The 16,602-nt window shown below is 35.0% G+C and overlaps 2 protein-coding genes across 3 annotated transcripts; one reads left to right on the top strand and one right to left on the bottom strand.

Annotated features, from left to right (window-relative positions):
• Window positions 1–504: 504 nt before the first annotated feature.
• Window positions 505–12,339, top strand: LOC124434427 (F-actin-capping protein subunit alpha-1-like). Its single transcript, XM_046984321.1, has 11 exons — window positions 505–638; window positions 740–803; window positions 876–927; window positions 1,638–1,701; window positions 3,458–3,547; window positions 3,893–4,009; window positions 5,044–5,123; window positions 6,528–6,612; window positions 10,456–10,527; window positions 10,619–10,681; window positions 11,365–12,339. The coding sequence occupies exons 1-11, from the start codon at window positions 507–509 to the stop codon at window positions 11,506–11,508; spliced, it is 963 nt and encodes a 320-aa protein (XP_046840277.1). The 5' UTR covers window positions 505–506; the 3' UTR covers window positions 11,509–12,339.
• A 716-nt stretch (window positions 12,340–13,055) lies between these two features.
• On the bottom strand, window positions 13,056–16,600 carry LOC124434429 (UPF0691 protein C9orf116 homolog). Of its 2 annotated transcripts, XM_046984322.1 has the most exons (5): window positions 16,491–16,600; window positions 16,338–16,365; window positions 16,101–16,238; window positions 15,147–15,213; window positions 13,056–13,353 (listed from the first exon to the last, which is right to left on the bottom strand). In XM_046984322.1, exons 1-5 carry the CDS (start codon window positions 16,509–16,511, stop codon window positions 13,218–13,220), a joined length of 390 nt encoding a protein of 129 aa, XP_046840278.1. In that variant the 5' UTR covers window positions 16,512–16,600; the 3' UTR covers window positions 13,056–13,217. The 2 variants fall into 2 exon arrangements, with proteins under 2 accessions (XP_046840278.1, XP_046840279.1); XM_046984323.1 differs by lacking the exon at window positions 16,101–16,238 and having other exon boundaries at window positions 16,272–16,365.
• Window positions 16,601–16,602: the final 2 nt, after the last annotated feature.

Below are 16,602 nucleotides of genomic sequence, written 5' to 3'. Positions count from 1 at the left end.
TCAGCATCATGGTGAAAAAACATTCGTTGGCACTTCACAAACGAGTGACTGAAAGTAAACAGTGTAATATACTTTTTACTCATTTCATTCAAGTCTGTCGAGTGGTACTCAGAATTTTTGGAATTTGCAAATTTTTTGGTTTTGATAATTATCGATGACGTCATCGTGAGTAAAACGTAAATTTCTGCATATTGTGCACACCAACACAGAATAGATAACGTAATCTATTCTGTGACACCAGTGGTGCACACTTATCGCTTGGGGCCACATTAATTTCTCGCTTTTGCATTATTCTCCATAACATTACGAAAGAAATTATCCGTTGTTAGAAGTGTGCAGCAAAAATATTTTTTACGCACATGTTTACCGTCTGGTCACGGTCTATTGGACTTCTGTTTGTTTCTTTTGATGTGGTGATGGTAATCATGGTTCTAATGGTTATGATATTTATACCTACCAACATACCAACGATACCTACATACCAAATACCACATTTGCTTCTCCCCATGATTCCAAGCGGCACTACTATTTCCGCTCAGGGGCGCCATATTTGTTGTGATAGTTACTTCCTCGAGAGGAACGGCATTCAACTTTTAGTTATGGCTGATTACGACCAACAAATCTCTAAAGAAGAAAAGGTAGTTAAAATTAAACATTTTATTACCCCTTTGGCTGACTTTTCCTGACGGTTTGTCGTTTTTTACTCACCGACTTTTTCGATGTAAACTTGCTGTTTTAGCTTCGCATTGCGGATGATTTTATAAAACACGCCCCTCCGGGCGAGTTTAACGAAGTTTTCAACGGTAAGTTTGCTGTAAAATTCTCTTGCATTCGCGCTTACATGCCTTACTTTGTCAATATTCTTGATTTAACAGATGTCAGAGTGTTATTTGACGACGATCCGTTGTTAAAGAGCGGTGCTGCTAGGTAAAGTGTATTATTCGTGTTGTTTTATGGAATTGCCATTTTCTTCTAACTAATCGTGTTTACGCGAAAGTCCGTAATGGCAATTCTTTTCTATCAAAGGTGTTCATTTGATTGTTAGTTTTTAATCTTCAGACGGAGCCACTTATATAACTGTCGTAGCTAATAAACGAACGCTAGGTGGTCTGTTAATGTTTTAAAAGTTGCTGTTTCATTTGAGCAATACACAAGCACACAAACATTTTTTCAACCCAAATGTAGCATTTTATCAAGCTAGCTGAGTCATTACGTGAAACTATGTTATATCTTAGAAATTCACCCCCTGCAATTTATAGATATTGATATGAAATCAGGGGGTGCTGTACACTGTTGCACTTGTTGAGGACATGTCAGTTTGGTTCATCACTTACCTTAAATTTGCTTTGTCTGTGACACTGGCATAGCCAGCCTGCAAATATCGTCCTGCTATGTTAATAATTTCTCTGTTCACTCACTGTAAAAACAATAGATTTCTAAAGAAATGAATAAGGATAATGCTTTATAGTTTACAAAACCGGACCGAAACTTGCAGGGTGGCTCTGATAATGTTGTGAAAACAGCAGAATTTGGGGAAATTGTGTTCACCTTTCTCAAAACTTAATGATCCTGCAACAATAATCTAAAAACATGCTTTGCTCTTTTCAAATTGTTTTTTTTATGTTTTTGATGTTCAGCACATTTGCATTATACAATAAAGAACAGTTTACGCCTGTCAAAGTTGAAGGTGCCGAACACCAGGTATGAAGACTTGATGATAGGGATGTGCTGGATACCACTTTGCCAAGTACTGAATAGTACTGGATGGCTGTCTACCGGATACCGGTCAAGTGAAAATAATAAACTGGGTTCCGGATATTAGGCTTATTGGTTGATATAGATATATAGATCTGAATCTATATCATAAATAAAGTGCCTTATCATTGTTTTACCATTGTCATATATAATTATATATAGTCATATAGTTATATAATTATATATAGTTATATTAATTATATATAGTTATAATTATATGTAATTATATATTGACATATATTATATATATACATATAATATATGTCAATGTTGCAACATGTTTACTTCATCCCAAAATAACAAATATTTCTAGCTATACATCGACAAATAATTTTGCTAGCTAGCAAAATTATCTCTTTGATCGCAATCCCCAGCTGAGAATGACTAAGATTAAAACACCAATTTCTGTTTCAGGTGAAAAAATATACTTAGTATTTTTTTGGTAAACATAATAAAAGTTTTCCCACTGTCTGGTTAATGTCCGGTTTACTGGATATCGGATAAAGCCAAATGGGCTCATATTACTGGATGACAGTATCCGGATCCGGCACATCCCTACGTGATGAAAAGTTATTTGTAATTGAAAGAAACTTAGGAAATTTATCTCTCCTTTGTATAAAGCCAAATTAATGTATTTGTAGCTGTAATTGCTGTAATTCTACGGGCGATGAAAGTCTTGAACAATTACAACTATATGTGAAATGTGTTGTAATTGTTGCAATTTAATTGCAGACAAGTTGAGAGCTGTTGTAGAAGTTGAATGTGGCTTAATTTTCACAACAATTGCAACACTCATGGACATAAGAAATTCATATGTGTGAATGCTTATCATCAATGGCAACTCATCTTTTATTTATTTGCTACATAATTATGGCAATTGAAGAACAAGCACTCCTTGATGCATGATTAAAATCCTTTAACTATCCTTGCCATTAAGAAAGTCTGTCACAAAAAATGAGTTTTATCAAATATTGCAACAAGAAGCGGCACATGATTTCGGCTGTGATGTGTAAATGAAATATCTGCCTCGAATTACTACAATTACAACTATATCATGAATAATGAGGGAACTAAGCCTTGAAGGAGATCATTCATATACCAGTGATGGTTGGTGATTGTGCAGGCATTTGGCTGAAGTTCAATCCATCTTGATATTTACATAGTCCTGCTATTTTATTATTTTTTTATTTATTCACTGGGAGTTATTTTTTGTTGAACAAATAATGATTTTGCCTAAAGTTTACAAGGCAAAGAAAAGAGAAACTTAAACAAGAACTTTAGCTGGCTTTGCCATTGATTGTATTGGGGGTCTTGCATTCCAAAATTAATTGAAGACTGTTTTTTTAAAGTACAACACCAACAAAGGCAAAGATAAAAGCAACATGTGAAACAGCTTAAAATTGCATCAACAAACTTATATGCTATTATTATGTCTATTATATGTGAAATTTGTAGCAAACTATCTTTTCTACGGTATATGGTAACCCAAACTTTGACATTGAAGATTCTTTTACAGTTCATTTATTTAAGCTATTTTCAATAATCTGACAAGTTTTTTTTCTCTGAACATGTCCATTGATTACTGACTGAAAGTTATAATGCACAATCCGTACAATTTGCTCATTATTGACTGTCGGCACAACTCGTTTTTCACTGCTGAAATGTCATCTTTGTGATTACATTTTTTCATCATCCTTACCAGGTGTTAGTTACATCACATGGAGAGCTACCAGATGGAACTTTTATTGATCCAAAATCAAAGTTGAAGTTTCGATATGATCACTTAAGAAAGGTTGGTTTTTGTTGATGTAGTTTATTGATAAATTGAATAACCTTTTACCTTGACAAAATTTTCACCAGAATTGCAAATGGAAAAATATAAAATTTCTGAAGTTTTGACAAAAAATATTTTTATATTGAGCCTTTTTAAATCATAAAACTAACACAGTATGTTGAATTATATTCCAAGATTTGAGTGATTTGTGCTTTGAAGAACTTTTAAATATTACATCGAAGGTTTATGCCTTTGAGTTGAATGAAATGATTGAAAAATAACTGTCGAGTGAATGTAACTGTCCTGCTTTGTGCAACCATCATCAAATGCAAGGCTAATCACTTTTCTTGTTATTTTTGGCAGGAAGCTAATAATCCAGAAACAATCGAAGTTGACAAAGAAGCTGAACCTTGGCGTGAACAGCTTGACATCGAATTTAGAAAATACATTCGAAGTCATTATCCCCATGGGATTTCTACGGTACGACCGCTGACCAATTAATTGTACAGTAGGACTGCTGACAAATTCATTGTAAATTGAAAACAGAATGCGAACTTTCTAACATCTCTGATGGTGAAAGTTGCTTTTCTGCATTTTTGAAAGTTCTACCTAATTTTGCGAGGTGGATTATAATACATGTAATTCGTAGCTGTAGAATGCTGGCGAAAATTGGGACAGTATGTTTTAGCGACGTACTTGTACGTAGTGTTTGACGGATTTTGAAGTATTTCTTACAATGTAGAAGCCGGTAGCACGAAGCCTGGATAGCGTTATCCATTGGATAGCAAATTTTTTTAAACTTTTAAAAAGACCTCTAAAATAGGAAAATATACGTTTTGAACTGAGCAATCATTGAAAGAAAGTATTGCTTTTAAGATAACAAAATTTCTTTGTCATAAGGAAAATACAAATATTTTTTACACTTTTGAAAATTTACCATCCAAAGGATAACGCTATCCAAATTTCGTGCAACCGGCCCCAGCATCTTACGAACATTTAGTTGTAACCTGCGCTTAAAATTTAAACTTTTGAACAGTATCCAAATGGGTACTACGGATGGTACTATCAAGATGGTGCATACTACCGAATTTGGATGAGCACTATCAAGAGAATAAAATAACTTATGACATGTTTGTAATTTAAATAACTGTGCATTTTGTTGATGGCTTCAACCAAAACTATTTTGGAAACGAACCTAACAAAATTCCGTTGGCTTATGTTTTGTATAATGAAAGATCATGATTGACACTCGCGAGAGAAAAGCCATACTTGGAAATCATGAAACTAAGTTCGAAAAATTATTCTTTTGAAAACATTTTCTTTAAGATCCTATGAATCTTGTAAATACGATTTTATTGTTTCCCGTATGGATACCAAGCCTGTGATATTTCGTATCCAAAATGAAAATCTCTTCTATCCTATGAACATTGGGGTATCTAATTTCTCAAACTCTTAAAGTTGCAATGTTTGACATTTTGTGGTAATATTCAACGAATGATTTTGTCTTTGCGTAGATTTACGGCAAAAATGTGAATGGGAACATTTCCTTAATTGCGTGCTGCGAAGATCACCAGTTTCAGCCGCAGAACTTCTGGTAAGTTTCGTGTATTTTACTTAAACGTAGTCTCGTGTTCTGCCACTTCCTGAGGAATTTAGCTATTTTCTTGTTTATGTCGAACTTAGAATGGCATTATTGTCGAACGACAATCGTGCATGGTATTGCTTTGAGTATCACGTTAATGTTTTGTTTGTGTTTGTTTTGTTAATGTCAGCGATATCCGATTCGTAGTTTATAGGGATTGCATCCTAGGCTAACCAAATGTAAAATGATATCTTCCTTCAATTTAACTCTTTGTTTCTTTTTCAATTCTTGGCCAACCGCGCTTTAATGTTAACGTGCCAGACTTGGTAATATAAGTAGACATATTGTTACAATAACAACCAAATATGCCGCCATTTTGGGCGCCTTGGAAATTGCTATCTATTTGTGGCTGAGCGCGCTAAGCATTACCGTGAGACTCATGCTTTAACTAATGATAGGTTGGGCGTGCACCATTCCACTCCCTCGGTAAATCCATAACTCGACTGTTGCATAGGTCTGGTGAAAACATTTCACAATTCCTAGCAGCGAACTTTAGCACGTAGTTCAATCTACTTACCATATGGATGGTTAGGTGTTTACTGGGTTGACACAGGGGTGGTCCGGGCACCAGGTCTGTTCCTTGGGTCGAGATTAGGATTCGTGTTTTGACATCCTAAGCTGACCTCCCCATCGCAACTAGCACCTTAACACTGATATGGTGGAAAAACGACGGACATCAATAGAACAAAAAAACACACGCACGAAAAAATTTTGCTCCTCAATCAATCTTGCTTTCCCGCTTATTTTTACAAGTCGTGATGGTTATGATTCACTCTAGAGCCTACGCCTTATATACCCCCTTCGGCGCCTGCAGCTTTGCATGTTGTATGTCCTCATTCAAAAGTAGATGTTTCCAGCGAAAACATTCGTTTATATGTAGTAAAAACAAGCCTTCGCTCATCGCTTTCAGCGGCTGCCTGTGAATTTCCGTATGGTATTGTTTACTTTACATAATACAGATTACAATGTAATCTGGAAAATGTTTTATTGCATATGTATTTGAAATCTACTCCATATTTTCAAAAAATTTCCTGCGGATGTAAAGCTATATTTCCTGTGAATAATTTTATGAAAACTTTCCTAGCAAAAGTACTGTCGGACATTTTCCAGCAATGTAAACGAAATACACTGGCTGATAGCAAACAAGCAAGTCAAATTTTTATGGACGTGATGTATATTAGCTTTTTGGTGAAATTTTGGGAATTTCAAGGGCTAAGAATGCTTTATATTCCGATTATTTATAAACTAATCTGTTTTCATGTTTTGGTTTCCTGGAGGTCTTCGTTTTGTTTTGTTTGTATTTTGGCATTCAAAACACCATTTCTGTTGTATTTACCTAGTACTGTAAATGTTTAGGAATGGTCGACTGAGGGCAGAATGGTCCATATCATTCAAAGGTCCTGGTGAAACTTCCCAGTTGAAAGGAATTATTAAAGTACAGGTTCGCCTAAATTGGTTGTCAGATTTCATAAAATTTGTCTTGATCACTCTTATAGTGCATATATCATGTTTTTGCAAAAGGGCTATTTAGATAGTTTATAAGATTTTAAACATACCGGCAATATATTTTATATTAAAAAATCTACGGCGAGAACCAAGACCTGGCGTCCTATCAGGAACACGCTTATCATCTTTAAAGCATAGCTATTGTGTCGTGCTTGTTAAAATGCATCCAATTTTAAATTAGACAATAGACGAATTTTGTTGAAAGTAACATTAATTACCAGCTTTTTTATACTGTCTGTCAAGCGAAGAAATGATTAATTTTTTTCATCCTTTGAGTGGCAAAAAATCCAGCAAAATCATACTTTCAAACTTTAAAGTATATTACAAAATTTTTAAAGTAGCCTGAACTATGTAAATGGCAAAAATGCTGAAATACGATTTAAGCACTTTAATTATCCTTTCATTTCGGGCTTTTTTTGTTTTTTAAAATAGACATATGGCTTTCAATTGTGTTTGCTTTGTTGCCCGTTAATAAAAACACATTTAGGGTGCTTTCCATTGGATGGTAGAAAACGAAACGAACTATGGCTCAGGGTGGAAAGATATTTCGTAAATTTCGGTCGGACCCGACCGAAAATAAATTTCGGTTGACTTTATTCTGAAATATGAAAATTCAATGATGTCGAAATTTTGCGAAATCCTTAAGCCTGGCCGCATTGAATTGTTTCATTTTCACATCGCAGGGCTTGAAATTTCGACCATTTTTTTAAATTTCAGCAAGTATCCAAATGGGTACGAAGGTGTGAAAATCTTTTGCACCAAATTAAAATTTGGTATCCCAAATTTTGATATTATAGTGTGTCATATATAAAATCAAAGTAGCTAATGAAAATAATTGCACTTATGCCATTTAATTACACTATACACTGAGAACAGGGGCGGATCTAGGATTTTTCAAACAGCAGTCATAAAACGTTGGAAGCGCTCCGCACCTGGGGGGATCTGAGGCATTCTCCCCTGAGAAATTTTGAATTTCAGAGCCTTAAAAATGCCATTTTCATCGTTTTAGAGCATTACAAAATGTATTTTGTGGGCATCGTTTTTGCGTAAAAACAACACATTTTGCTTACGTTTTTTTCAAAAAAAAAATGAAGTGAACAATACTTGAATGTTTTGCCAAATATTTAGGCTCATTATTATGCCAAATATATGGCTCATTAGCATGTCTAGGAACGTAAAATTTATTTTATAATAATGCTATTCAAAAACAGATATAGTCTTCAAAAATTTCTACCAAGTTGTCAGGCATAGAACCCCCTAGAGACCCCCATTCAAACCTCTATGTAATGAGTTAAGTTAGAAATTTGGTACTACAAGTGACAGTTCATAGATATAGAAAAGCTCAGACTTCAAACCATGCAAGTTTATTGTAACTCTTTACCCATCTCCACATCAGTGCCAGCAAATTCACCTTTTGAGAAAAAATTCAAAATTTTTTTCTGCCAAAGATTAAGCAAAAATTATCAGTGTGAAAATTTGCAGTTAAGGACAGCTTAATGCCATAAATGTTTATTAGGCATTTCACTTGACTATTATCTTCTGCAAGGTGTGCTATATAGCAATCACTAGTAGCATTGTATTTTCAAATACAAACAGAATGTAACCAACATGTCTTTAATTATATAATTACATGAATGTTAAAATTGGTTCATGTGTCATGCTTACTGGTTATGATAAATATCTTTTCATATGATCATCAGAAAAATTACCTAGTGATAATGAAAAATACTTTGCTGTTTTGCCAAATTTCAAGGTTTATCTGCATACATAGGAAGACATTTTTACTTTATAGAAAATGCTTTTCATACATCAATAGCCCTTTGTAATTTATGGCAAACAATCTGGTATGAGCCGTAGATTAACACACCTTTACATCTCTACATGAGGTGTTCAGTTAGAAAAGGGGACAATATGTGACATGGGACAACATTTCATGTATGTGAAATACTAAGGTTTAATACCATTCCAGTCAAATTGTCAAAATAAAAAGCTTCATGGATCAGAAGACTCAAAATCACAAGTTATAGTAAACAGCTTCTCATGTAATCAATGTTAGTTTTCTCAAATCTTAATATGTAGTATAACTGTCCAATGATTGAATGATCAATGATCTAACTGAAAAGCCCCAAACATTTGTTTATGATAAAGTAAATATAAGTATGGCGCCTTATGGCTACAGATTTTTTGTCCATTGAAATATATTTGAAGGAATGTAGGATTTCGCTGCCATATAACGGTCACGATTCCCCAAGCACTAAAGAAATCATAGCTAAAAGTCCCTCGGCAACAACAATTTTAGAAGCATCAATCTGCTTACCATACGCCATATTAACATAAATCGCATCACACACTCGCATAAATTGACTTTGATATAATACATTCATGCATACACTTCAGTTGTCCTTTACTTACGATTTTGGATGTAAATTTCTGCTGATAAAACTCAAAACAATGTTGGCTTGCTTTTGAACATCAATGACTGAAATGTCGCTCGCGAGATCGTCTTTGCCAAGCATTTACAATTCATCCATAAATTTTTCGCCCTCTTGAAAAAATTCCCAATTTAGAAAGCAGCATTCATGTCAATATATGAATTTGTAAAAGATTTCCATAAATTCCATCTGATTGTAGTTTAGTTTCTATCATGCTTTAGAAAATTACCATAAAACGATCAAACATTCAATTCAGACAGTGAGCTTGACTGTGTTAGTTCAGTTGGCTATCAGTCGAAATCGGTCAAACCAATCACAGTAAGACAAAAATTTAAACGAACCAATTACACGATAGCAAGTAGACTCCCTTATAGGTCCGGCCGCCCCGCTTATCGGTCGAGATTATTCCAGATCGTCCACTGATCTGGCCATTGACCAATAAAATAGCGTTTCTGGCGTTCATAGACTCCTTTATCAGTCGAACCAGTCAAGCCACCCCGCTTATCAGTCGGTTATTCCAGGTCAATTAAAATTCAACTGATCTGGTTACCAACGAGATATTCATTGCATTAGTCATTAGTTTTCAATAATAAATAAAGCTGGATTTTTATCACGAAGTAAATGCGATAATAAAGTAAGAATAATTAATGAATTTTTAATTAATATGAATAGGTAATTTTTGAATTTCAAACATCAGTCGCGCGACGGATTTGACATACTCTAGATCCGCCCCTGACTGAGAATATGAAGAAACTATTGATTGTTCAAATAAGGAAAAAAAAGAAGAAATTCGTAAATTTTCGACCAATGAATATTTAAATGTATATTTTAAATGACAGTTTATATGGTGGATAATCAGCCTCTTTAATGTCAGAATCAAACATTGCTAAGACGTCATGCTGCTCGTAGATACCTCATCAGATACACGTGTCTCTGCACAAATACGTTTTTACCAGCTAGCAGCCTATAAAAGTATGTTGTTATCTCGTGTAACAGGGAAAAACTTCTCCTGGAAAACCTTAATCAAATTTCATTTCGTTACAATGGCGACTAAACCGTACTGCTTTTTATTGTTTATCTGGTTTTGCCAAGCATTTCACCAAGATCCTACTTATGAATCTCGCATGCACTTCCATTTTTATGGTATCCAATGTGGATACTAAACCAGTGATGTTTAGACTCCAAAATAAAAATCTGGTATCAAGTGCATATCGAGGGATACCGCAAATTTCGAGTCCTACATCGAATATTCCGCAATATGAATCTGGCTTATTGGTGTGTGCAAAAGGATAGCTCTAAAAATGGTCTGTTAACGTTTTGATTCATATGGCAATTTTCTTAATCAGGTTCATTACTATGAAGATGGCAACGTCCAGCTAGTTTCGTCCAAAGAAATTACATCGGACATTAAAATAACTGTGAGTTTCGTTTGGTTTTATTTATTTTTCTCGACGTAGGTATTTTTCTCGGCTTGTATTTATTCGTTTGTGTAATTTGATTTTCCCTCAGAGTGAAAGCGCAACTGCTCGGAGTATTGTTGATGTTATAGGAGTTGAAGAGGAAAAGTTTCAGGTAAATTTATTGAACCTGGCATCCTATACGTTCATAGTGGTATAACATTTCTTGTCTTTTAAATTTTTAAGTGTTCGCTTGTCGGTTTGAAGTGTCGAAGTTGATTTACAAAAAAAATGAACGTGTACGAAAAATTTGCTATATTTTTGGCTAAAATAGACGGCTTTGCGTTTCTCTGCCTTTATCAAGATTATTAAATATGGCTTCACTCAAATCATTATTCGAAGCAAGTTTTCGATATCAAGTTCAGATCGCGAGTCTAACTTAAATGTTTATTCGCTTCGGTTATACATCTCATATGCTCCAGACTAGTTTCTTTACACGAAATGATCTGATGCGTGTACCAGGCTGGTGTATTTTCGTTTAAACATGAGACCAAACATACTCCAGTTTGTTATGTTTTATATGGTGAGATTTGATGAAACTAGACTCTGTGTGTACTCTTTTCTATTGTCTTTGTAAAGAGTAATCTGATGTTGAAACTTGAGTCCTTATATACTTCAGCCTGATGTCTTTATCAGAAGTTCTCTAATGTAGAAACTTGAGTCCTTTTTTACTCAAGTCTAAGTGTATTTATCAGGAGTGAACAGATTTTAAACTTCAGTAATTATGTACTCCTGTCTAGTGTCTATATCAGGAGTGATATGATATTGATAAATCCTAAAATGAATTTCCAATTTCAGAATGCTCTAACGGAGAACTACAGTACAATGTCTCAAACGACTTTCAAAGCCCTTCGGCGCCAGTTACCTGTGACTAGAACTCGCTTGGACTGGAATAAGATTGCTGGCTACAAAATTGGTAAAGAACTGAAGACCACGTCATAGACGCAATCGTAAATAATATGTACTCCAACAAACTTGATTTAATGATTGACATATATTCATCCTATAATCAATATGCTCAAAAATCGTCATTTTCGCTCGAGCACGATAAAATATGTTAAAATTTTCAGTATTTTTGAAGCATAGCTAGTAAGTCCGAGATTTTCGTCTAGCTCAAACTTGGTTGTTCAAAGTTCTGCTTTCAGCCTAATGTTAAAAATGTGTTATGTTCTAACCACTAAACACACGCACAGTGTAAGAGAGAGGTACTTTATGACCAAGAGGCAAAACTTGAAACGTTGAACTTGGGCATCCAAGTTGGAGTTAGCTTTAATATAATGTTGAGCCGTGTCCATTTTGAACAACTAGTTCTTAAGCCCGTTTTGAGTTGGCGAATTTGTTCGCGCGATACAAAAGCAAAATCTGTTTAACTGTACTGTTTGGCGGAAAGATGCTTGCATAAAATCTGTGTGCTTTTTAATATCAGCACCAAAACTTATTAAAATTTTGTTCATGCTTATTTGTTAGTCAGCAATATCCCAAAAGTCTAATCGACGTAAACGGCGTATGCACAATGATTCATTAAGGACTTAAGGTGTTTCTTGGTTCGCGCGCACAAATTCGTCGTGTATAGCTAATTGTTTTAGAGAAGAACAAACTATTCTCTATTGTTTTGCATGGTAGCAATTTAGAAATAAGAAATTATTTTATTTCTGAGCCCGCCTTGTGTAAGTTTGTTGCTGAATATGTTGCCAATAGTGTTGTATCTTTTAATTAGTTCGACTTATGAAATGGTCTGGGAGTTATCATGAATAATTACAGCTATAAAGATGAGAAAATTTTACTTTGATCAAATCTGAACAAGTAATTTTTACATCAAAGTTGCAAACTCCGAACGTCTTAAATTTAAAAAGCTGGTAATTCTAGAAATTTGGTAGAGCCGAAATTTTCAAATATCTCAAAAAAGTATCTATAGAATTCCTTCATTGTTAAACTTCATGTTCCTTTGATGAATGACAATCGTCACGCAAAAAATCAGAAAAATTCACCAACCAAAAAAAGATACGGTCAATTCTTTTAAAACTTGACAAAAAATTCTTAAAGAAAATGAGACATGGTTTTCATAACAACGCAAACAGTTATCCCATTCAAGCATCTTTAGACCTTACTGGCATTCTTGAATACTCCCGCATATCATATTTCCAATGTTTGAGTGTGTTTGATCAAAATAATGTTGTAAGTGAAAGTTACCTGAAACACCCGAATTTCAAGTGAACTGTAGGGAGCCTCCTTAAGGCAGGGGTCGAGAGTGGTCGAGAGTAACGTCCGAGAGACTGGGAAGGGAGTGGATTGCAAATATAAACAACATCTTTTTGTAACTTGTTTGTCCGACGTTACTCAACTGAGAAATCTTGTGGTAAATTCCAAAAAGATTGCGTCAAATTCAACGATCTCAATTGAACGAAACGACTTTTGCAATTCTCATATCATTAGTTTTTAATCTTTTTATCAACAGCTCTTCTCCAAAGTAAATAAAAGAACGCATTAAATTTTAGCTCTCCATCTTTTCTGGACATATATTGAACTACTCAACTTCTTGACACGTATCATTTTTTGAAACTTGCATTGTGTGTACATACATTTTTCCATCACTTGTATCTAACTGACTGCATTAGAAATTATATTTACAGAAATTATTGTGTGTAAGACGGTCAAACTGTACTCTTGTCCATGGCCGTGTTTAGAGAATGGTCTCTATACATTCCACATTTGCTGAGATGCGCGGAGAACTTCTGATTTTTGGCATGAAACATCGTCGGCATTGTATGTACCGTGGGCTGTCGTGAACTGGAACGAGAGAAGTAGACACACATGTGAAGTACATAGTTGTTAGAGAAGACGAAATTAACACATGCATGTGAATTAGTAGTTGGAGAAGACGAAATGAACTAACAAATGACACGTGTGAATTTGTAGTTGGAGACGACGAAATGAACTAACAAATGACACGTGTGCATTTGTAGTTAGAGACGACGAATTTAAAACGCACTTGTGTGAATTAGTAGTTGAGAGAAGACGAATTTAAAATGTACATGTGTGAATTAGTAGTTGGGAGAAGACGAAATTAACACATGCATGTGAATTAGTCGTTGGGAGAAGACGTAATGAATTAACAAATGACACGTGTGAATTTGTAGTTGGAGAAGAATAATTTAAAACGCACTTGTGTGAATTAGTAGTTGGAAGAAGACGAAATTAAAACGCACTTGTGTGAATTAGTAGTTGGGAGAAGACGAATTTAAACGCACTTGTGTGAATTAGTAGTTGGGAGAAGACGAATTTAAAATGCACATGTGAGAATTAGTCGTTGGGAGAAGACGAATTTAAAATGCACATGTGAGAATTAGTAGTTGGGAGAAGACGAAATGAACTATTAAATGACACGTGTGCATTTGTAGTTGGAGACGACGAATTTAAAACACACTTGTGTGAATTAGTAGTTGGGAGAAGACGAATTTAAAATGCACATGTGAGAATTAGTAGTTGGGAGAAGACGAATTTAAAATGCACATGTGTGCATTTGTAGTTGGAGACGACGAATTTAAAACGCACTTGTGTGAATTAGTAGTTGGGAGAAGACGAATTTAAAATGCACATGTGTGAATTAGTAGTTGGGAGAAGACGAATTTAAAATGCACATGTGAATTAGTAGTTGGGAGAAGACGAATTTAAAATGCACATGTGTGAATTAGTAGTTGGGAGAAGACGAATTTAAAATGTACATGTGAGAATTAGTAGTTGGGAGAAGACGAATTTAAAATGCACATGTGTGAATTAGTAGTTGGGAGAAGACGAATTTAAAATGCACATGTGTGAATTAGTAGTTGGGAGAAGACGAATTTAAAATGCACATGTGAGAATTAGTAGTTGGGAGAAGACGAATTTAACCGACAAATGTGAATTAGTATAGTTATGGAGAACGAATTTAACGACCTAGTTCGTTGTTGAAAAATTGGAAAGGAAAAAAAACATGGCACGTGAAAATACCTGGGAAATAACATCATTAGATAGAGGTATCGATTTTAAGAACATTTGCTAAAAGTTTGATGGGTTGAAAATTTCATCTTCATGGGCTTTTTGGGCCTAGAAGTAGCTGCCTCAACACTGGAAGTGACGTAAAAAGAAAAACACGATCGTTTGGTAAAGTACCTATAAACACCGTATAGTATTATGGAGTTTTAAGAGGAAATAGCGTCTGAATGAGATCTGTGGTCAGAACATTTTTACTTTTTAACTTTTTATTTGCTATAAACCTGCATCATGAACGCAATATCTTCAACACACGTGTTCTCCTTTTACGTCACTACCGGCGCGGACTTCATCTTCTCCCACGCCCGATAAGTCCTTGAAGCTAAAATTTTCGACTTATCAAATGTATTGCTAATGTTCGTAAAATCAATTTGACTATCTGAAGGAGTCATTTCCCTGACCCTGATATACGCACTTTAATAGTCACAAGGAGAGAGTTCCAAAACTCGACATACTCAACACTAAAATCAAGTCTACTAATTTAGCATTAGTTGTATCAGGGCGATTATCAGTCCATGTTCATGAAAAATAATAATAAGAAAAACAAATACCCATAATCCATGGAACTCGTCATGTACATTGGGTGTTGCTTCTTGGTGTTGTAGCCTTGAAATACGTCTGAAAATTGAATAAGAAATGCTCGCGTTCAGAAAATTATGATTATTTTGCATGTTGTATGTTATGTAAGGCTTCTCGCTTTGAGCGGAACGCAGTGACTCTTATCAAAAAGAGGGAATGGTGGTTATTCATAACGTTGTATGCGAAAAGATTTCAGCTAAGGGACCTGGGACGGATGATTTTTTTGTCGATAGGCGAATCAAGCAGCGCAAGATTTACGGGCACGTTAAGGTATGAAAGGCACAAAGTGTTGTGAAAGACTGGTAGTGCTTCAAAGGAAGGCACTTCAAACTCAAATTTTCGTCAATTGCCACATCAATTGTAACAGTAGAATTTTACGCGCGATTCGTATAGTATCTCCCCGACAAGCTATGTGTTTTGTTAGAATATGCATATGTAAATTCAAACTCCTGATTTGTATTTTATACCAGAGTAAACGACAATACTATGTCACAATACATGTGTGACATTACATCACAGGAGATACACGTCAATAGAGCTACAGAATGTAAGGACATTTATACATTTAGCAATTTGGAAATCTGAATTAGTCGAGTTGATGAGTAAAATCCATTTCTCCTTTCTTTTACTACCATACTATGTCCATTAGGTATAGATTTGTCACTGATCAGATAAGGGTGTGATGGACATGAATTCTAATCTGGTACTAAAACCACTACACGGTCAAATGAATTAGCCAGTACCTAACGTCATCTTATTATATAAACCCTGAAGATAGTCGAAGTCGACTGCCCTCTCGCACATACGATTGACGCTACACACAGTAGATAGATCATAGATTAGATTCACCAGCTCTACGGATTCTCAATCTCTGTTTCACACGTCACATACAGTATGAATATGGTCGAAAACTGCCCAGTACACACCTTCACTTGCCGTCAAAACAGGCGTCGCAGCCACGTCAGTTGCATTTATATTTGTCAAACATGAAAAGACGGGATTGCCTGAGTTATTTACTGCTTCGCGTGCATTTGTAATAGCCTCCGCGTCATTCAGGCCGAAGACTATAGAAAACGGAAAGAGAGATAAGCATTTACCGGGATTGTCGAAGCGTTGAGGAATATTTTGAGTGCGATAGTAATTAGAAGTTCTAGCTCCATTACCAGGTTTCGTCGCTTCGAGTTCACTTGTCTACAAGAGGAAGGGAAAATGAGAAATCACTTAGTCCGTCATTTAATTTTGTTTATGAATACCATCAATTTCGTTGAATTTTCGAGTATTTTTTAATGTTTTTCCAAAACAGCGATTTTACTTACACGTGAACCTTTAGAATTCATCAAGAGCAATGAGAAATTTAGTTGTCTATCTTACTTTTCAAAAGAAACAACTGTTCCACTTTACTTATTGTCTTACTTTTATCGATGAAGT

This window comes from Xenia sp. Carnegie-2017, unplaced genomic scaffold (genome assembly GCF_021976095.1).
Source record: "Xenia sp. Carnegie-2017 unplaced genomic scaffold, XeniaSp_v1 HiC_scaffold_14, whole genome shotgun sequence".
In the NCBI taxonomy this organism is placed as follows: domain Eukaryota; kingdom Metazoa; phylum Cnidaria; class Anthozoa; order Malacalcyonacea; family Xeniidae; genus Xenia; species Xenia sp. Carnegie-2017.
This window is presented reverse-complemented; position numbering and strand designations above follow the sequence as displayed.